General features: G+C 33.2%; 2 protein-coding genes, 1 long non-coding RNA gene and 1 pseudogene across 5 annotated transcripts; 3 read left to right on the forward strand and 1 right to left on the reverse strand.

The window, feature by feature from the left end:
* LOC104790728 (putative F-box/LRR-repeat protein At3g44810) lies at positions 869 to 3,036 on the reverse strand. Of its 2 annotated transcripts, XM_010516505.2 has the most exons (4): positions 2,957 to 3,036; positions 1,667 to 2,593; positions 1,433 to 1,579; positions 870 to 1,351 (listed from the first exon to the last, which is right to left on the reverse strand). In XM_010516505.2, exons 2-4 carry the CDS (start codon positions 2,579 to 2,581, stop codon positions 1,085 to 1,087), a joined length of 1,329 nt encoding a protein of 442 aa, XP_010514807.1. In that variant the 5' UTR covers positions 2,582 to 2,593; positions 2,957 to 3,036; the 3' UTR covers positions 870 to 1,084. The 2 variants fall into 2 exon arrangements, with proteins under 2 accessions (XP_019102248.1, XP_010514807.1); XM_019246703.1 differs by lacking the exon at positions 2,957 to 3,036 and having other exon boundaries at positions 869 to 1,351; positions 1,667 to 2,914.
* On the forward strand, positions 8,029 to 9,396 carry LOC104790731. 2 transcript variants are annotated; one of them, XR_768803.2, is made up of 4 exons: positions 8,029 to 8,189; positions 8,300 to 8,369; positions 8,471 to 8,550; positions 9,355 to 9,396. It is a non-coding gene; the product is annotated as an uncharacterized LOC104790731 (long non-coding RNA). The 2 variants fall into 2 exon arrangements; XR_002038529.1 differs by lacking the exon at positions 9,355 to 9,396 and having other exon boundaries at positions 8,471 to 8,804.
* On the forward strand, positions 12,513 to 13,335 carry LOC104790732. Its single transcript, XM_010516506.2, has 3 exons — positions 12,513 to 12,538; positions 12,620 to 12,841; positions 12,927 to 13,335. The coding sequence occupies exons 1-3, from the start codon at positions 12,536 to 12,538 to the stop codon at positions 13,257 to 13,259; spliced, it is 558 nt and encodes a 185-aa protein (XP_010514808.1). The 5' UTR covers positions 12,513 to 12,535; the 3' UTR covers positions 13,260 to 13,335.
* Positions 13,905 to 15,691, forward strand: LOC104790733 (annotated as a pseudogene).

Below are 22,222 nucleotides of genomic sequence, written 5' to 3' on the forward strand. Positions count from 1 at the left end.
CCGATAGTAAGATCTCCCAGTGAAGAAATATGCCATGTCGAGATCACCTACAATTATCAAAACAAACAACATGCAATCCTTCATCTAAAACTGAAAAATAGGAATTCAACAACAAACAAAAAATGAAAATCGAGTAGATCTGAGGACTTACCAACCGTGAGTTTGGTGATGAGGAAACTACTAACAGAGAATCCAGCGATAAATGATCAAGAAACTTCGAATCTTAACCACAGATTCGTAGTCGAAGGGAATGGATTTTTTTACTATGGATTAGGGTGACAAGGCCAACAACGTTTCAATTCTCTCTTGAGGACGAGGGAAAAATAATATATCGACGGAGGAAAAGAAGATACATAAAAAAGGTGGGGAAGATGAAGCTAAGAACATAGGAGAATGAGAAAAGGGAACATAGAAGGAGGAGAAAAAAAAAGAGATTAGAAAAGCTTAGAACTAGGGTTTTTTCATTTTATATGGTGCGCCTATTAACAAATAAGAAATGGGTTTTCGTGTTTTGTTACGGCCCAAATTTTGTTAAGGCCCAAATTAATTAAAACAGTCGCTAAATAGTAGCTTTTTAGTCGCAATTTTTAGCGACTGTCAAACTGGTCTCCAAATTAGTCGCAAATTGGCGACTACACTAGGACATTATGCATCAGTCTCGAATTAGCGTCTACTAGGAGACTGTTTTATTTTAGTAGCCATTCAGTAGCAAAACAATCGTAATTCAGTCGCTTAATTTAGTGACTGTGTTTTTAGTCGCAACTTGCGGTCGGCAATTCCATATTTTCTTGTAGTGATTGTAAGGTCCTAGACTTTGGCATAAAGGAGTAAGAAAAAGCCATAGAATTAATAATCAAGAAATATATGAAGAATAATATTCTTTAAAAGAAAGATACTTATAAAAGGGACAATAATTGTTCAAGAAGCCATAGTTTAAGGACCAACATAAATTATTAAAACATAAGACATATAGAACAACATATATAGATGATAAGGATGATGATGCTGATGATGAGGATGATGATGATGTTGTTGATGATGATGATGAAGATGATGATGATGATGATGATGACGACGATGATGATCAAACAAATTGCATCGTGAGAGTGGATGAGGCTCTCGGAAGCTTCAACAAATCCTCTATGAGTTGCACCCTTTTGGAGTCAACCAGTGTCTTTGGGAAGTGGACTTTCAGCACTTGAAGCTGCTCCATTTTAAGTAGGAAGTGGCTGACATGCTTCAACTCGTTTTCAGTTCCTTGATAATACATGATACCCAAGAAGTTTACTTTGTTAGTCTGTGGAATGCGGATCCCATCAAACTCATGTTCATACGTGCAAGGGTACAATGCCTGAAGTATTACCATAAGAAACCAATTTAATTTAGTTTCATGCCATACTCATATATATAAAGTAAGTTTTTTGCTTCTTACCGAGAGCATCAAACGTTTTAGGTTTGGAGAATTCTCTAGCATAAGGGGCAGTAGCTCTTTCCAAACTCTTTCTTTGTAACCGTAAAACACCAAATCAAGGAGGTTCTTGAACACAGGTAGCCCACCTTTGCAGCATTCCGAAAGCACCTAAAAACACACACACACACATTATGTTATTTTTTTTTGTAAGTTCTAACCAAATGATAATGTGACCATGCACACAATGCAACTGACCTCAGTAGCAGAAAATGTCAATTGAAGCATCTTGACATTGCGTACCCCATTCATGAGAACCGTCACATTCGGTTCAAATGGCTCATCACAATGTTCAGGTTCTAGGAAATGAAGATCCAGTGTAGCTTTGACAAGTGAATCCAAATTACAACGACAATACTTATGCCGGGCATAATCAGCATAGAAGAGGTCAACAAGATTTGGTGCATCAAAAGAAATGAATTCGAACAGATGAACATCTTCAGCACATTTAGAGATGATAGAAAGTCTCTTAAGGCTTTTGCTGGAAATGATTTCTGGTGTTCCAAAAAAATACTTGTGGTGTATGGTTAAGTCCTCAAGTGCAGGGCAACCAGCAAGAAGCACATCAGACAACTCTGTTCCCATAAACCAAACAGAACGAAGGAAGAGAATCTTAAGTACCGGAAGAAACGTATTAGAAGGAACACAGTCGATGCTAAATTCTTTTCCTAATATTAGCTTCACCAATGTTTTGCTGACGAATAAATTGGATGGAAAATGAGTCCGCCTATGAAATGTTAAGCATAGATGCAGCTCAGAGACACCTCGGTCAAGGGTATTTATTATCCAGTCGTCAACATGATCCTCGCCAGGTTCCTCTCCACATTTAAGTGAGACCTTGTTGATAGGTTGAGGGCCTTGCAAATCCAATGTTCTATCCACAAAATCCTTGAAACTCTCTCTGATTTCGTCCATATCATCTTCACCTACATCTTCCCAGTTCAAAAAGTCGGAGTCGTCAAAGTCGAGATTCTGCCGGATAACAAACAAAGTCCTCCACCTCTTGGCGAGAACAGAAGTTGAAGCGGCCCGTTTGGTTGGAAGGAAGGACAAGATTTGGACAAGAAGTTCGTCTGGAAGACAATTCAATGAAGTCATAGAGACAGAACTCATCCCTAGTTGTACCTGAAACATGAAAATTGAGGTCTATCACTAATTAACACATTCCAGCAACCACCAATATGCCACAAGTATGTAAAGGACAACACACTTTAGAGAAAATGGAACATTCCGACAACCTAGACAAAACTCAAAATTGACACCACAAAACAGAAGATAAGGAGATGGTTCCCACACAGACAAATAGATACAGTTTCCATTTTGAAAAAAATTACATTAGAGAGAGACTTTAAGACTCATTAAACAAAGCTACTAAGCCAAAGCTTTTAGGTTTAATTTAAACACCAAAACCCTAAAATTTCAAGCTTTATCTCCAGGAGACATGAAAATAAATTCATCAAATTGAAAACGAACTCAAGAGATACTTACAAGAACAACAACTTCTTCTCAATTTCCCATTTTCTCAAGGTTTAGTTTTGTGATTTTTTTGTCTCTTTTTTTTCTGTGGTCTTGATTGGTTTTTAGGATATTTATAAGGTGGATGATAATGGAGCTTATCAGTAATTGGATAAGTTATCACTTAACTCATCATCTAATTGGCTATAACTAGTAAGAATTTGTGTAAAGTTGCCATGTGGGAAATTGTATTTTCTTCTGATTTAGGTAACTTTAGTGATTTAATTATATATATATATATATATAATTAGATTATATTAATTATAAAGATTATAAAGTGTAAATGGAAAGATATATAGTTCAAATAATAGATAGAGAAAAATCTACAATATTGCTTTCGGTGTTGCTGTTATATATAATAAACCTTTAAATTGATATTAGGTAGAGTTATCATTGGCATAACTTCAGTGTATCCTATGTTTGATTTTATTTCGTTGATGCTGAAGAAATATTGGTACAACTTGATTGTGTGGATCTTATTGTCACGGGTCAGGGAACAGGGCTAGCTGGGGTAGAAGATGGGACGCAGGAAATATAAAGAGAATAGCCCAAAACCTATTTTGTGTGTTTTGTGTTTCCTTTGAAAGAAGCAACAACATTCCCAGAGTGGAAAAGACTTCAAATCTAATTCATATAAGGACTAGGAGAATTTGAAGCTAATAAATATAAGTGCAGAGGGTTCACAATAGATCATCACAACATAAGAAGCTACTGAGAGAAAGGGCTTTCGGGGTGTTTCGACTTGGGAAATATATGGTTCATGGTTGTCTTCACCGTATCCAATTGTCATTTCGAGGTAGTACTCGGAAGCAGGGCATATAGTATGGAAGGAAACTAAGTGTGTTGAGGTGAACTTTACTTGAGCGTCACAACAGAATCTTGTAGCTCTAAGGAAAGTATAATTGTTCAAAATAATTTTTTATTAGTGTTTTACGAATCTTCATAATCCATATGCTAGCATCTCCCATTTCCAACACAAGCAAAAAATGCAAATATACACTAACATAACCCTATCAATGGTATTAGTAGTTCTTCTAAAACTCTCTCTCGGAATTTACTAATACACATATATACTTAAACATGTAAGTGACATCATACATATATTCAGTACTTCCATACCCATAAGAAATCTAATACATACAACACTACTTTACTTGAGTGTCAGCAAGTAGACTAATTGGCAAAAGAGACCACCAACAAGACATATTTTTATCGTTTATAAAGGTCAAGCCTACCTACCTAAATTCACCACTAGTTCCTGTGAGCATATACTTACTCTCCTTAGTAGTTTACGAAAATTCTATGGCTCAACCATTAAACACATACTAAGCAAAGAGAATAATCGCAATACCAACCCATGAACAAAACAAAGCATCAGATAATCACCTTATGAAGTTGAAAATTTATCATTTATGTTATTAATATCACCATAGCAAGAACAACTAGTTGAATCCACCATTTAAGCTACTTCTCAGAGAGATTCACAACAAATTCTATGGTGTAATGATCAAATACATACTTATCAAAGACGTCAGAGGAGATACCAAACTCAGGAAAAATGCAAAGCATCAAAGAATAATCAAATGCTATATACCTTATGAAAGGCGGAACTTCAGGTCAGCAACAACCACAGTGATATCACTTTTTCAACCCTGCTTTGCAAAACCTGCAAAATCGAAATCCCATATGAGTGAGAGTGAGAGAGAGAGAGAGAGAGAGAGAGAGAGAGAGAGAGAGAGATGTTTAAGGTTCAATTTAAAACCTATGACAGAAGAATCATTTATTAAATTGATAACAAACAAGACTTAGATATGATAAAGCTGCATATCTTTTCTTCATGTCTCGCATCCTTTATTCTGAATTTTATCCTCTTTTAAATTTTCTTTTTTTTTTATGAAACAGGCTTCTATTCTTCTTGTATCTTTCAACAAAAATGATTTTTAATTTCTACCAAAAAAAAAAAAGATTTTTAGTTGTGTTTCAATTTAACTTTGAAGTTAGAGAATTTTTAGGTTACTTTGATATCCCTTATACGGAAGCTTCGTCCTAAGGTTTTTGGGAATTTTTGGAAGTGTAAAGAAGCACAAAACAAAGGCGATTTCGAAAGGAAAAAAAATTATTTGAATGCATTTTGGAAGCGCTCAGATATTTTATGATTCTTGATTTGGAAGCGTTTAAAAAAAAATTGGAACCATGTGAATCTTTTATATATTTTCACTTAACTAGAAAGCCACAATTAATTAGTTTAAAAGTTATAAAGAAATGTGAATCTTTGTATTTCTTCTCTAAGAATATCACATTTGTATATTATTAGAATACTAGGGATTGACCCGCACATACATGCAGAGTTAATTTCAAAAACTAAGTTTGATAATCAGTTTGTGAACATACTTTCTTTTAGGAATCATATTAATTTGCTTTTAGTTTGATTTAGAAAAAATGATTGTATTTGTTTTTGTAATTTAGTAAAGATAACTACACTAAAATATAGTAATAGAAATGTGGTAAGTTTAATCGGGACAAAAACCCGTCCCGTCCTATCATAATGGATAGAAACCATTAAAAACGTTTAAACCCCATTAAAGACAAACACAAATATTTTAAAAGTGGAAATAATTTATATTTCCTTTTATCATGTCCCATTTTATCTTTTAGGCATTCTCAAATGCATGCCGTATGAAACAATGCTCCCAATATAAGATATTCCCGATATATGAAACAATTTGTATTCCTTAAAAATGGGACAAAACAAAAACAAAAATTCCTCAAGTCCTGTTCCGGACAAACACAATATAATATATTGTATATTGTATATTTATCGAGTATAATATACGTACGTGCACGAATATGTTTGAAACCAATTTATATGATATAATATTTATAATCAGACTCGGACAAATTGAGTTTTTCGTTTAATTTTTGGTTTAGTTTCAATCTGAGTTATTATACAAATGTGAAAGAATAATAGTTTTACCATTATTTTAAAATTCGGAAGGACAAAACGGTGGGCTGGGATCAAACTGAACCGGATAAATGATTAGTTAGATTTCTACTAAATTTGTGAAATCGTTAACAAGGATAAAATCTGTCTGAGACAAATCCAAATATTTAGGGGTAGACGTAATTTTTTTTTCCCTTTTGTCATGTCCCATCCAATTATGTCATACACTCTTTCCTAAATTCATGTTGCGTAAGAAAATACATTTCCAATATAAGACATTCCGAATATGAGACACATTTTATTTACGATTAGAAACGACATGAAGCAAAAACAGAAATTTTCGACCTCCCTTATGGAGTAAACACAAACACAAATATAGTATATTTCTATATCATATGTTATAATATAAATATTACAAAATTTAATTGATTTTTTTCTTCATATTAATTTATATATGATTCATCTAGTTTAAAAATTTTTATTGTTATAGAACATACTATGTATTTAATTTTTATTTTGAACTTATGCTAGTTAAATTGAAAAATAGTAAGATTTTTTTTTGAGAAATTTAATTGTATTATAACATGTAAGAGACATTGCAAAAACATAACACATAAGTGTTTATTATAATTATTTTTAACAACATTATTGTAGTAATTTTGGCACTAATGTCTTTGAATTAGATACATATGTTTTGTATCCTATTATTAAAAAGTTCAATTATAGTATTATTATTTTTTGTGCAACAAAGATTAAATTATAAAGAAGGAAAAATATCACTTTATTCCAATTGTCAATTTCCCATGAATCTTCTGTATCACTAATTGTGAAAAAACCAAGAGAGAGAAAGGGAAAGTTTTTTTTTGGAAAAAAGATGGCTAACTACACCAACTATAGGAGAATACATGGTCAAACATATCAAGTATATTATTGTATCCTCAACTACACGAAGTATATATATTACATGGTCACATGCTTGAACTATGTGACGTTATGTGGTCAACACCATAAACATACAATCCGGTACATCGGTCGACTGATTCCGGCGAAGACCGACGTTGACTCCGGCAAAAACGGACGTTGACTAAAAAAATTGTATTCTAATTTTGTTTTAAAAAAAAATTATATTAAATCATTAATAGTTTTTCATGATTAAAATCATATTCAATTCGATAAATTAATATTTTTATATATCTCTAATGTATTCATTCTTATAATTAGTTAATTTTTATTTTTAAAGCTAAAATAATGATAAATTATAAATCATTAATAATTATTTTCAAGATATAAATCTTTGATAATAAGATTATTTAAATACTACAAAATCATAAAATCAAATTCAACTACTTTCATTATAAAAATAATATGCAAAAGATTGAGTATATGACTCTTTACTTTATAGTTTGCATAGTAAATGTTGTATAAAATTTTAGATACTTTTACTATAAAATTTGCATACTCTTAATAACATGTATACAACAACAAAATAAATTCACAATATTTACTTCTAATATATAAAAGATAAACATACAAAAAATTGATTTTAGCTAAACAATATAGAGGGTATGTTTGCAAAAGGGTATAAAATAAGAATATTTTTGCAAATACCTTTATATTACATCTTGAAAATCATGATCAATGATTTTTATTTAACTATTAGTTTATGTTTTAAAAATAAAAATTAACTAATTATAAGAATGAATACATTAGAGATATATAAAAATATTAATATATTGAATTGAATATGTTTTTAATCATGAAAAACTATTAATGATTTAATATAATTTTAAAAAAAAAACTTAGAATATAATTTTTTTAGTCAACGCTGGAATCAACGCCGGTCTTTGCCGGAGTCAACGTCGGTCTTCGCCGGAGTCAACGTCGGTCTTCGCCGGAGTCAACGTCGGTTTTCACTGGAGTCAGTCGACCAGTGTACCGAATTGTATGTTTATAGTGTTGACTACATAACGTCACATAGTTCATGCATGTGGCTATGTAATACATATACTTCATGTAATTAAGGATAAAATAGTATATTTGGTATGTGTGACCATGTATTGTGTTATAGTTCATTTAGTTAGCCATTTCTTTCCTTTTTTTTTTTTTCTCCATTCGATAGTTTCTCATCTTCGCACTCAAATTTTCAGATCCGATAGAAAATTTTGTTGTAATCAATCCGGACAGAATCTAGGACATGCAAGTCTCGGTTGCTTGACTTCAAACTGATATTTTTTTCATGCTTCAATTTTAAGATTCCGAACAGAAGTAAGCGATCCCGATTTTGAGTTTCTCCCCCTTTTCCAACCCATTGTTAATTAGATATATGCATCTCGAGGTTATGTTAGAATCATAATCTCTAGGCTATATATATGCAGGCTTATCATCGGTTCTCTATTTGTTTCCATTTATTGGATCTCTTAAGTTCTCTGCTGGAGAGAAAGCAAGGTATGTGTTTGATGTCTTCACATAATTTCTAATGCAATTACGATTCACATACATAAGTTATCTGATATATGTATATCTTTTAATTTTGCATGTGTTTCCAGGTTTTTGAGAGCAATCAAAGATAATATTGACATATATAACACAGTTTCGTAGCAAAACTTGATTAAAACCATTATTTCAGGTTCAATCGCTCTTCAATTTAGATTTTGTTTATTTATTAAGCTCTGCGACTCTAAATCTTCCTTAGTTAATAGTATCGTTAACTGCTTTGGTGTTTTGATGAAATTGATTGGAGTGTAAGTCTGCTCCAGCAAGAGTGTTTTCACTAAATCAATGTTTTTTTTTTTGTCAAAAGGCAATTCATTTCAATTAAACTGAGTAGTCGCGTACAAACATAGAGTCCTTTAAGATCGCTTTTGCTAAGGCCATCTTTATAAAAAGAACATAAGGGGTGTTCTTAGCCTAAAAAAAATAGAAAAATAATAAATAGTGGCTTAGAACACTTTTTTTAGCCTTTGATTTCCTTGTTCTTGCTTGTTTGTTGTTGTTTTCTGTGTTTTCTTGCTGGGGATTGGTTGCTACAGGCTTCTAAGGATGTTTCCGGCTTGGGTTTTGAGTATTGGACGAGTTGGTGGAGTTTGGGAGCGAGATTCGACTCTCGACTTCGCAGCGGATCGTAGTTGCAGGTGGAGTGTCGATCGACACCACTTGGTGTCGGTCAACACCAACAAAACCGCATCGATCGATATTGTGGGGTAGTGTCGTTCGACACCAATGCCAGTGTTGGTCGACACTAGACTGGTGTCGGTCGACACCTCCCTTCTAGCGAGATGATGTTTGTTTTCCTGGTTTGTATGTTTTGTTTGTTGTTTGTTTGGAACATTGGAATCAATGTTGCTTGTGTGTATAGCCTAGTAGATGAGAGGATTGTATCACTGAGTGTTTATCAAATACTCATGCATCTCAATTTGTGTTTGTGGTGCAGGTAAAGGCAAAGTGTGATCGTGGAATCAAGGCAATGAAGAGGAGGATGTTCTAGGGACTCGATTGGTTGTTGTCTGACATTGTTAGGTTGCTAGGATTGGGTCTTTAGAACGTGCTAGGTTGCCGGTTCCTTGTTTCCTGTTGTTTGACATTGGAATGGTTATGTTTGAATATTGGTTATTCTATTATTGAGCATTATTTGATATTGGTATTTGTTATTCCGCTGTTGTTTGTGATTGTGATTAGGTGGCTAGTGGGTATGGGACCACTAGTTGTAGTTATTTATTATTATTATTATATTATTATTATTTATTATTTTAAAAGAAAAAAAAACGGGTCAGGTCGTTTCACTAAATTAGGTTCAGTTTCTAAATGATTTAGTTTTTATAAAACAAAAAAAACGAACGAAAACCAAATCAAAAAACCGAACACGAAGCCCATTTATGATTGATATGCATGAGCATGAGACTGATATTGTGATGTTATACTTAAGGTGATGATGCTAGGTTTGTTACAATCATAATAGGTTGCTTATATCTTTATTCTTTACGAAAATCCACGATTCCCAGCATTGTTTAGCACCAAATTCACAAGCATTAATTCTACGGTCTGTACACATACTCCTTGGAAGTGTGACTGATATTTCAGTAATCGAAGCATCAATCTCGATTATCAGCTCACGCACTCTGCCATTAACAGCAGGTCCAACACATACTCCAATATCTATAACACCAAACTTCTGACCAAGTTTTAAACACACACACTTTCTAGAACCGGAGTGATCATGCAACAGCAAAAGAACATAGCAAACTGACAAAGCTAAATTTAGGAGACAAAAACATAAGAAAATTCAGATCGAACACCAACCAACAAACCAACAACATGTGAATTGACGACCACAACGTCAGTCGAGTATAAGATGACAGGCAGGTGAACGCCTTGACAAAAAATGCCAACTCCTTGATCATCTCAAATTTCTTGTCGAGGTCATGAGTCGATCTTGAGGAGATGGATACCTTTTTTAAACCGCTTCCGTTTCTTAAGATTACTCTTCTTCTCCTTCATATTGTAACCATTTTAAGGTTTCAAGACTTGATGACAAACATTTTGGAACTAAACACGGCTCAATCCAGTTATCCAGTTAGGGCGCTGTTTATCGGGAGGGAAATGTTGCTTGATTATTAGCAGAGTGGATTAGAACCAAGTCAACCAACACATGTACTGCCAAAGCCAAATGTATTAAAATCAAGTTTAGATCCATGCACCAACCTGTTCTAATTTGAGATCTCTGAGCATACACAAAAGTGTATTCAACCACTCTGGTTCACACGTGCATATTTCTAAATATACAAGACTTATAAGAAACAACCAACGGGGGTATACGTCTTATAAAAAGTACATGAGATATGTTAGTGGCAATATATTAAATATTTTGACCCAAAGATTGGAGAAATAAAAATCTGTAAGTTAGAGAGTGAAAATTAATTTACCTTTGAATCTAGTAACCATAAATAGTAACTGACTGAAATTATAGAACGCATAATCTTACTAACACAGGGATAAGCAACTAATTTATGTAACTGACTGAAGTTATAGAACGCAAAATCTTACTAACACAGGGATAAGCAACAACCACATCTGCCTCTACAATACTAGGCATTTCATTCTCAATGGTGCAAATTGTACAAACCCACCCCTTTAATCAACTTTATCCCATATTTTCATTTAGTAAGTAGATTATTTATATTTTTTTGTGTGAATAAACTAATTTATGTATACATATATATATATATATATATATATATATCTAAAATTCATTATTAAAATTTGTTAGAATAAACTAATATGCGACTAAAAACACAATCGCTAAATTTAGCGACTGAATTGCGATTGTTTAGCTACTGAATGACTATTAAAATAAATCAGTTGCCTAGTAGACGCTAATTGGAGACTGATGCATATTGTCGTAGTGTAGTCGCCAATTTGCGACTAATTTGGAGACCAGTTTGACAGTCGCTAAACGATTGCGACTAAAGAGCTACTATTTAGCGACTGCTTTAATAAATTTGGGCCTTAACAAAATTTGGGCCGTAACAAAATACGAAAACCCATTATTTTCGTTTTCTTCCCCGAACAAACCCTAATCTAACATTTCTTTTCTCATTTCTTCTTCTTCTTCTTCTTCTTCTTCGAGACGAAACGGCGAAACCTCAAAACCCTAGATCTAAATTCCTCTCACTCGACGAAACCGTAAACCGTTGATGGCTGGAGTAAAGAAAAGAGGCGGAGGAAGAAGAAACCCCTCTAATCGAACCTCTGGAACCTCACAAACGGCGAATCGCAGACCCGCCAATCTTTCTCCCCAGTATACCTTCACGCCGGCGAACCATCGAGTTCCAAAGACTGATTCTCAGAGAACTCCTGTCCCAAACCTCCAGCCTCCAGCAAGACCTACACCTTCTTACTGAGACTATCCCCCTCCGACAAATCTGTTCCAGCACTCGAGGAGCTTTCCCGGAACATCCCCTTCTGGCGAAGATCCAACCAAGCGTCCTTGATTGTGTTTGTTTGTGATTAGAATTTTTAGAATTTTGGATTGTTTGTTTTTGTTTGTGATTAGAATTTTACTTGGATTGATCGATTTGTTTGTGTTTGATTGGAATTTGACTACTGATTTGTTTGTGTTTGAAGGTTTGATAAAGACAAGTCATCACTTACCCGAAAGATTACAAAAGTGTTGACAAACAAGGTTGGGGTTGTGTTCCAAATGCAAGAAGAGAAGGTTACTTCTTGGAATTCGCGGTAAACTTCTACTCTTTTCAATTTGATTTCTGTATTTATAGCTTTTTTTCTTGTTTTTTTTTATCACTAACGCTAGTCTTCTTTTGTAGAAAACACACACTTGGGATCCCTCTCTAACCGGTGTGGTTCAAGCAAAGTTCTATAGCATTTGTCAAAACCGTATGAAATACATGGTTTCCAAGGCAACAGCTAAGCGAGAGGAAGTGAAACCGAGGTGGATTGAGAGAACTCTTTGGAAAGAAATGTGTGACTATTGGAACACATAAAAAGCCATGGCAAAGAGTGCAACCACTTCAGCAGCTCGAATGTCTGACCGTAATGGTCTTGGCCCTCACAAGCATGTATCAGGGCCGAAGGCTTACTTACAAATCGAACAAGAGATGGTGAGTTACATCATAACCTTTTCATTGTTTAATTACTTGACATCAAATGGTTCCTAACCTTTTCATTGTCTAACATTCCAGGAAGTAGAATTGGGAAGACCGCCAACTATTCCTGAAGTTTTTCTCAGGACTCATACCAAAAAAGATGGTACTTTTGTGGATAAGAAAGCGCAAGCAGTTCATGAGGCATATAAGAAAAGAAGGGAAGCTAAGTTGGCTGCTCAGGATAATGATGAGTCTTCAGATGGTACTTCACGTCGATCAGAGCTATCTCATGAGGAGGATGATGAGCTCTTTCTTCAGGTAATTTGCTTCTTTCTAATAAGCTATTAAGTTTTTCATTGTTAAGTAATTATAATAACTTTTTCTCTCTGTTTTGTGTATGGAGTCTACTTACATAAATGATAGAGGAACATACTTTGGAGTTGGAAGCCTAGGAAGTTACATCAACGGGAAGCGGAAGTACCCTGGAAGCTCTTCTACTTTCACAACCCTACAACAACAGCTTGAAGACGCTAATCGCAAGATAGAGGAACAAGCAGCTCTACAAGCAGAGCGTGACGCAGAGGCTTCACGGGTTGCAGCTGAGGCTTTGCGGGTTGCATCTGAGCAACAAGAAGAGATCTCACGCTTGGCGAGCTTCCTCAAGACTAACCCAAACTATGTCACCTTCCTTGAGTCTCAAACCAATGACCTAAACCCTGCTGATTTTCAAAGTTAGGTTCCCTCATGTAATATTTGCAACACTCTTGGATATTTGGATGTTTTTTGGAACTTTTGCAACTTTTGTAAAAACATGGTACTTATGTATTTGTTTAATTTCATGTTTGTTATGTTTTAGTACATGTTTTCTTAATCAGTTTTGGTATTACAAAATCAAATAATACATTTTTACCAGAATTTTTTTAAAAAACATGATAATTAAACAGTCGCAAAACAGTCACCAAAACGTAAACAAAACAGTACCCAAACAGTCGCAAATGAGTAACCATAACAGTCGCTAAAGCGTTGCAATTCAGTCGCAACTTTAGCGACTGTTTGGCGAGGGAAGAGCAACCTCAATTATCAGTCGCCAATTAGTAGCTCCATAGCGACTTTTTAGCGACTGATTTTTTTAGCGACGCACTGTTTAGCGACTACGTATGTCATTCGCCAATCAGTCGTGACTAAGTAGTTAACGACTGTATAATGACTGTTTTTGCAATCGGTAAATCCATGTTTTCTTGTAGTGTGTTCTACCTATAAAAGCTTTGCTTTCCTAAACTATTTGAAACACGGAATAATTAATAACATTTTATAGAACAAACATCACGGTCCTCTTCTTCACCTTGTCTTTTAATACCATCACCAACACAATTCCCTCAAAAGATAAGGTGAAGATGAGTGACCTCCAAGAAAAACAAAATGCTGTGGATAAGTCGTCTTCTTCATCGTCGACGGCAGTTGTTGATGGCCCATCACCACTTATCTTCTATAGCTGCTGGTATCCAGTTTGGTTGGGCTCTTCAGTTGTCTCTGCTAACTCCGTACGTGCAACTTCTCGGGGTTCCACACAAATGGTCATCTCTCATCTAGCTATGTGGCCCAATCTCCGGCCTTCTTGTCCAGCCAACCGTCGGTTACTACAGCGATCGATGTCAGTCAAGATTCGGTCGTCGTCGTCCTTTCATCGCCGCTGGCGCCTTTCTAGTGGCCGTTGCTGTTTTCTTAGTCGGTTACGCGGCTGATTTTGGCCACAGCTTGGGAGACAAAGTCGACGAGCCTGTAAAGTCAAAAGCCGTCGTTATCTTCGCACTCGGGTTCTGGATCCTGGACGTGGCTAACAACACTCTCCAAGGACCTTGCCGTGCTTTCCTCGGTGATTTAGCAGCTGGAGACGCTAGGAAAACGCGAACCGCAAACGCGGCTTTCTCTTTCTTTATGGCTGTTGGAAACGTTTTGGGATACGCGGCTGGTTCATACAGTCACCTCCACAAGATCTTTCCTTTCACAATGACTAAATCATGTGACATTTTTTATTTTTTTTATTATTTTTTATTTTTTTTTTAATTTTTAATCATGTGACATCTATTGCGCAAATCTAAAGAGTTGTTTCTTCCTCTCTATCACTCTCCTCCTCATCGTCACCATCATATTTCTTTTGTACGTCGAAGACAAACCATGGTCACCAAAGGCAGACTCCAACGAAGAGAAGAAAACTCCCTTCTTCGGTGAGCTATTTGGAGCCTTCAAGGTGATGAAAAAACCAATGTGGATGTTGTTGATCACAACATCCTTGAACTGGATTGCGTGGTTCCCTTTCCTTTTATTCGATACCGACTGGATGGGTCGTGAAGTATACGGTGGAAGCTCAGAGGGAGATGACAACATGAAGAGACTTTACAACCGAGGAGTCACCGTTGGTGCGTTGGGATTGATGCTTAACTCAATTGTTCTTGGATTCTTTTCGCTTGGTATTGAAGGTATTAGTAGGAAAATTGGAGCCAAAAGGCTTTGGGGAGCTGTGAACATCATCCTCGCCGTGTGTTTGGCAATGACGGTTTTGGTTTCTAAAAAGGCGGAGGAGCACCGGAGAACTGCCGGTGCCTTGGCCCTTCCCACCGATAGCATCAAAGGTGGAGCATTGGCTCTCTTTGCTATTCTTGGAATTCCTCTTGCTGTAAGTCCACAACTTGTGTTTTTATTTTTTTTAATCCAAATTTTGTTACTATAATTAGTATCCATTCTTTATTATTATTTTTTAACATTATTAATCTTTTTTTTTTTTTTGTAGATTACTTTCAGTATTCCATTCGCCCTAGCTTCCATAATCTTAAGCAGCACCGGGGCCGGCCAAGGTATTTAAAATCTTTTTGTCTTATTTTTTTTTTCAAGAAAATATACCATTCAAAATAAAATAAAGCATTTAATAAAGTTAATAAGGATTTTTTATTTATTTAATGTCATTTCTACAGGACTCTCACTAGGAGTTTTAAATATGGCAATCGTGATACCACAAATGATTGTATCGTTTGGAGCTGGTCCTGTTGATGCATTATTTGGAGGTGGAAACTTACCAGGATTTGTGGTCGGAGCAATTGCAGCGGCTATTAGCAGTGTTGTAGCATTTACTGTTTTACCTTAAGTGGTGTTTGTTTTATTTGTTATGTATGCACATGCATGTCTAATACTGATGTAACATGTTGCATATTTGTATACAATATATAAATATATATTTTCTGATCATGTTTTCCATATTTTGCTCCTAATTAATTATATTCATCTGTTTTTCTTGTGGAAGAAGGAACCATTTAAATTATAGTTGTTGAGGTTCAACAACCATACCAAACTTCCTATGACTTTTTGAGTTCATCACTTGACCCTTTGGATTAGCCTCCTTTGGGCCAGCCTTTGCAAGTGTATAACTGACAGTATAAAGAGACATAGTAGTCCATTAGTTGTATTTATCTAATGGAAATATATTTTGGGAAAACAATAGTGACTGATATTTCAAAGTAATATGTGTAGCATATGATACACACAAATGAAAGGGATTGTTCAAATGATACGAACACAACACATTCACACATATAAACACACATAATTGTAATCACATTATTAGAATCTCAGACTTATTTCATTTCACATTTCTACATAGATCATGAAATCAGTTTCTTCGAAGCACAATGATGTATTGCATTCCGGGTTTGGCTTTGGTTAATTGAGGAAGCGTTTCGTGTGTTTCTCTATCACAAGCTCATATGTTTTCTCCATCGCATCTTGCCGAATTTGTGAAGTTGTATTCAGAGTCAATAAATATTTTGCTTCCATATAAAAAGTAAATTAACATTTCTATTTAAATAAACTAAAAAATATACATTTAAAAAATTGCGTATACATCGTTCAAAATAATTATTTTTACAGAGGTGATTTAAGTTATCTTTTAGATATATGACATCTTTTACAATGGCATCCACTACAAAGAAGCTTCGCCATATGTCACACAAATAGTTTGTAGCAAATTATTGCGACAATTTTTTACTAATTAGCGATAAAAAATAAAATAAAATAAAAATAGTAGCAAAATTGTAGTTATTTGTAGTAATTAGTGACAACTTTAGATACCAATAAAATTTGTGGTAAATTGCTAATGATAATGATAAGTAACCATATTTCTGTAACAAATATACTCACTACTTATCATCGTAATTAATTTTGTAGTTTTTATTTATTAATTTATATTGTAGTAATTAGCTACCCATAAGTAACAACATTGTTGTAACAAATACACCCACTATTATGAATGTAACTTATTTTGTGGTAATTAGCTACAAATAAGTAGCAATATATGTGTAACAAATATATCCAATATTGTGTATCGTAACAAAATTTGTAGTGTTTAGTTACTAACTATTCTCACAAAGTATAACGTAGAAATATTTTTAACTATCTATACTAGTATAATTGTAGCAGTTTTTGCACAAAAATATGTTTTTGGAAATATTTACCATTAAATATCATTAAATATTTATATTCATATTCAAACAAATTAAGTTAATTCTCTCTACTATCCTTATAACCAAACATAATTAAAATATTATAAATATCCATATATATAATATTCTACAATTAATATAGATATTTAGAAGATTTATTTCATATTAAATTTTTTATTTTCCTATCATCTCCTTTTGATTCTAAATTTTAAATGTAGTGAATCAAAATTGAAGCAAACTGACACAAATTAAATTGTAGCAAATTTGTTACGATTGTCTACTAAAATTAATTAGCTACTACCTTATAGACGCAAATTTTTTTTTGAAACAAATTTGTAGCAAATATAAATATACGACGAAAATATGTAAATAGCTACAATATTTTTCGTAGCTATACAAACCAAATTTTGTAGTTATCCCATGAAAATTTCTGAAGCAAAAAATTTATATGTATTTTTTAAATAATATTAGTAGTAACTGGCCATGCTTACTGGCAGTATATACAATATTTCTCACTGGATATTATTTATATAGATGTGTATATAATTATATTTGTGTGGTTATAAAATATTCAAAGGAGAACAAATTATTGACCCGTAGCTTTTGTGGAAGCAGCCGATTGACTTGTTTCCCAACTTTTGCATCCCAAAAACGTGCTTATTTAGTGTTTTCTATTTGTTAAGTATAATTAGGATAGTACCCGCGCTACGCTGCGAGATTGTTTTTGTATTTTATTTTTATTTCAATTATTTTTGTATGTTGTTTATAATAATAACAAAAAAAAGAAGTCAATGCCTCGATTGATTAATTATCATTTCTCAATTTTTTTTACCTTAAAAAATCTAATTTTTCAACATTAAACGAAAAAAATAATATTTATATATTAAAAAACTCTAGATCCCAAAAAGCTAAAACCATACTGAAATGAAACAAAATACGCCTCAAATCAAACCAAAAAATATTTCAATATCTACCTCTATCGCATATTCGTAATCACATCAAAGTTATACTTAATCAAAGTTACGAGTAAATAAAAATGTTCATGATGTAACATCAAAACTACGAGTAAATAAAAATGAAGAAAATAGTTTGACCTATGGGTTCCTAGTTTCAATCTTTTCATCAAAGAAACATCTTTATTATTCTTACTCCATCGTGAAGCTTTTTGAACAAAGATAAAAGTGTTATTTACTCTTTTAGTCTTTTAGTCTGCATTTTTAGTATTTGTAAAACTATAACATCTCTTCTTCCAAATGATTAGTCTTGCCTACAATCACAAGTTAACCTCTTACTCTTATCTTCCGTCACAACTTTTTCATTCTCAGCATTGTCTCCACTTGTCTTAACCTCTGACTATGTATCTTCCATCACAGCTTTTTGATCATCTTTTTTATCTCAGTATCTATCTCCATTTTCGTTGGTACAGACATATCCTCATCTTTCATAACTTCTTGTGTTTCCTTACCTCCATAATTCTCCTTCTCTTTTTTCCAGCCATAGCCTCTGTTGGCTTTTCAAGAAAACAAGTGTTGTTTGCTGTTGGATATACGGTTGCCTTTGTATTTTCCCCCATATGTAAAGACAGTTCAGTAGATCCTTTCACCAAATACATTTCTTGTTGTAATCAAAGCCTGTGGATGAAAAATAAGTTCAGAAGATTATATTGCTGCAACAAGTAAAAATTAATGTTCCGTATAAAGAAACTCAACATCTGCCGAACCAAATCCAGACCCAAGGAGTAGCAAAAAAGGAATTCAATCTCATAAAAATGCATTGCCCTCACACTGGCATATATGCAACAACAAAAAACTAACTCCACAAAAAAAAATCCAGAAGTTGGCTAGTCAACAATAAAAGAAAATTAATTTAGATTTCATTTGTGATCCATAATTATCTCTTATTCCAACTTGAGATCTGAAAAATGAAGAACTAAATGGAAATTTCTATTGGAGAGTTCGAGATTACACAAAGAGTTTGAAAATCAAGCAAGTCATTTAAAAAACCAAATCTCAAATCTCAAAGGTTCATCATTTATCCTCACTTCAAATACATTCTGGAGAAGCAAAAATTATTTAGGTAAGTTGCTTCGTTAGCATTACCTCTTTGAGAACACAAAGCACATGAATTAAATTCAAAATTTTACACTAATCAATTAAAGTCAATCTGAATCTGGAGAAAAAGGATAGAAAATTCACTTACCCAGAATCGAAGAGGAGATATATACATTGACGCATGCACCTCTACAATTTTTCTTCTCCTTCCTCCTCATCCTCGTTATTGTTGTTTCTTCTATGAATTTAACTTGCAATACTGCAATATTGTAACTTGCAATATTCGACAACAACATCATATGAGAGCTGCCAATTACAAATCAATTAAAATCTAAATTACAAATCCAATTAGAAAAGAAGAAGAAATCGCAAACGACACTTAAAAGAAGCTCGTCGGAATCGAGGTTCATCCCCATGTAAAACCTCCTAGAAGCACCACAACCGATTAATTCCCCATTCCTACACCGAATCTACGACGGTTCTTCCTTTCTAGGAGCAGGAAGTCCAGGAGGCGGCTTTGTCGAGAGGCCGATATGGGAGCTACAAATCCGCTAAGACCTTTGCCGGTACTACCATCGTTTTTTGCTAAAAAAAAATACAATACTAAAATTGGACGATAAAAAAAGAAGAAATCAATGTGTCTTTGGCAAAAAAAAGATAGTTGTATTAATTGTTATAATTTGATTGGTTACAGATTTTTTCTGATGTGTCAAAAAAAAGATGAGTTGTATTAATTGTTAATTTGATTGGTTATAGATTTTTCTGATGTGTCAAAAAAAAATGGGTTGTATTAATTGTTATAATTTGGTTAGTTACAGATTTTTCTGATGTGTCAGTCTGTGCTTCAATACAAAAGTTGAGCTGTCAGCACTTGGTGAATAACCTAGATGTTTTATTGTATTGATACGTTTGTCTCATCCCACCTAATGTCTTCTTGTGTTAATTATATTCAAAGTTTTAGATTAATAGAATGTAAAGCCCTAGACTGTATCACTAATTAAATAATTAATTATCAACGTTAAAGGTTTAGTAGTTGACAGATCGGGTCAACGTGAAGTTTCCGACCCGCTGTAGACTAGGTTGAAAAATAAGCATGAGTAGTGAGTCACTTAGTGACACCGGTCATTCTTATCCAAATTAAAAAAATATTATTAGCTCATTGATTTATAAACCTAAGTTACATATGATTCAGAAATTTTTATTGATTTCTAAAATAAAAACATACTAGGATTTAACTCGTGACAATTACTTAATTTTATTTATAATGATGTTTAATTTTAGCGGTATTTAATTTAGTAATAAAATTATATATTTTTAATTTTTAGTGATACAATTATTCTTAAAGTATTATAATTTTATCATGAAAACACTAAAATTATGAATTATAACTGTTTGTATAATGTATCTTTAATCAGAATAATTAACTGTTTTATTTATTTAAAATAATACTATTTGTTTGATATATAATTATTTAATTTAATTGATTGTTTATTTTTCAGTGTATACAGTTTAATGATTGATTTTTCTATTTTTTTATTTCGGAATACATATATAGAAAAGAAATTTGCTATTAATAAGGAATTTAAGTAGAATTAATTAGTTTCTATAAAAAAATTGATTTTTTCAATTTACCATATTTTACTTCTTGCTTTTAGTGCAATTTTGTAGGGACTAAAATTTTAAATAAGCAAAATTAAAAGGGTAGAACCCAAAATGTACTTCAAAAATGTATATATAGATTGGATTTTCAGTTTAGGAAATTTATTAATGTTAATATAATTATTGAGATTGTAAACTTTTGTTATAGAAAATTTGTGGTATATCATTTAAATTTGAGAGATTCTAGCATCCATAAAAATAGTTTTGGAGATTTAATGAGTTAAAACTTTAATGGGTAGAGTTGTTTTTGGAAAAATTGGAATGTATAGATGTTGTTAAGATTTTATGGCAATAAATGTAACAAATGTTGGTCAGTTTAAGAAAGTTTAGTATTTGAGTTTCTCTGCAATGTTATTTATAGAATTTCTTTAGGGGTTATTGTTGTAAAATAAAAAATTAAATAATTAAAACTTAAAGGGCATAAACCAAAATGTACTTCAAAAATGTTAATATAGATGTATCCTGACGGGGAAACGACCAAACTCTATCCCAACTATTTGTCAAACGTTTTTTCAAACCTAAACTTCATTACCCTGCAAATAACAACCTGAACAATTATAAAATTCAAATTTACTACCTAAAAATATGAAATGTTGTCAATTTCAAGTTTCAACATATGTTCGAACGGTGTTAAGTCAGAGTTTAACGGTGCTGAGTTACACGACTCGTCGCGTCCAAGTTGCAATGCGATTGATTAAAACGACGCCATTTTCGTCATTTTCAATGTGTTGTGGTTGCTATGAAATTATTAAAATGGCGTTGTTTTAGTTAGTTTCAGTCCCTGTTTTAGAAATCGCTAGGTGCTAGTTGGGCGGTCGAGGTGAGCCTAGCGCTTAGCAAGAAAATCGGGGATTAAACGGAGATTAATTGGGGACTAGTTTTAGGGCTATTTTATTAAATTAATAATAAAATACAAATATATAGTATTAAATATATGAATAATTCTGTTTATGTTAAAAAAATATCAACTAAAATATAAAACTATAGTATTGTCTTTCAAATTACGGTAAACACATAAAAACGTAATTTTAAAAGAAAATTTTATGATTTTCATTAAATTTTATACATTAATTATTGTAAAACATCATAAACTCATAATTTAAATGTCTAAATAACAAAATATATATATTTGATTTATATTTGACTTCAAAAATAATCGGTATATACAAAATTAAGCGGGAAGCAATCGGAGTAGACATCTTATAATCAAATTAGGACATAATTGGATAATCGATGCTATGCGGGTGAAACATGTTCTTTTGTATGTGTGATGATGATGAATGATGGTAGAGATGATGGATGAACAGGTGGATGCAAGGTGTTTCAATTACCCTTATGTTGTTGCAGCATAAAGGATACTTATCTAAGTTAAGCCAAGTGTGATGAATGTTTTTATCTAGCAACTAATGATGATGAAATGCAGAATGTAAAGATGCTAAAATAGGAAGCTCTAGATGGAGCTCGAGCAGACACTCGATCGGATGCTCGATGGAGTGGTT

Source organism: Camelina sativa, chromosome 6, assembly GCF_000633955.1.
Source record: "Camelina sativa cultivar DH55 chromosome 6, Cs, whole genome shotgun sequence".
Taxonomy (NCBI): Eukaryota; Viridiplantae; Streptophyta; class Magnoliopsida; order Brassicales; family Brassicaceae; genus Camelina; species Camelina sativa.

What these genes read in the sequence shown, in the direction of transcription:
- LOC104790732 (XM_010516506.2), top strand. An exon ending in ATGATGAGCTCTTTCTTCAG is followed by an intron (nt 12,842 to 12,926) that starts GTAATTTGCTTC and finishes TTGTGTATGGAG; the next exon opens with TCTACTTACATAAATGATAG.
- LOC104790728 (XM_019246703.1), bottom strand. Translation starts at nt 2,602, where the DNA reads ATGTTTCAGGTACAACTAGGGATGAGTTCTGTCTCTATGACTTCATTG. An exon ending in TGACATTTTCTGCTACTGAG is followed by an intron (nt 1,580 to 1,666) that starts GTCAGTTGCATT and finishes GTGTGTTTTTAG; the next exon opens with GTGCTTTCGGAATGCTGCAA. An exon ending in TAAAACGTTTGATGCTCTCG is followed by an intron (nt 1,352 to 1,432) that starts GTAAGAAGCAAA and finishes GTAATACTTCAG; the next exon opens with GCATTGTACCCTTGCACGTA.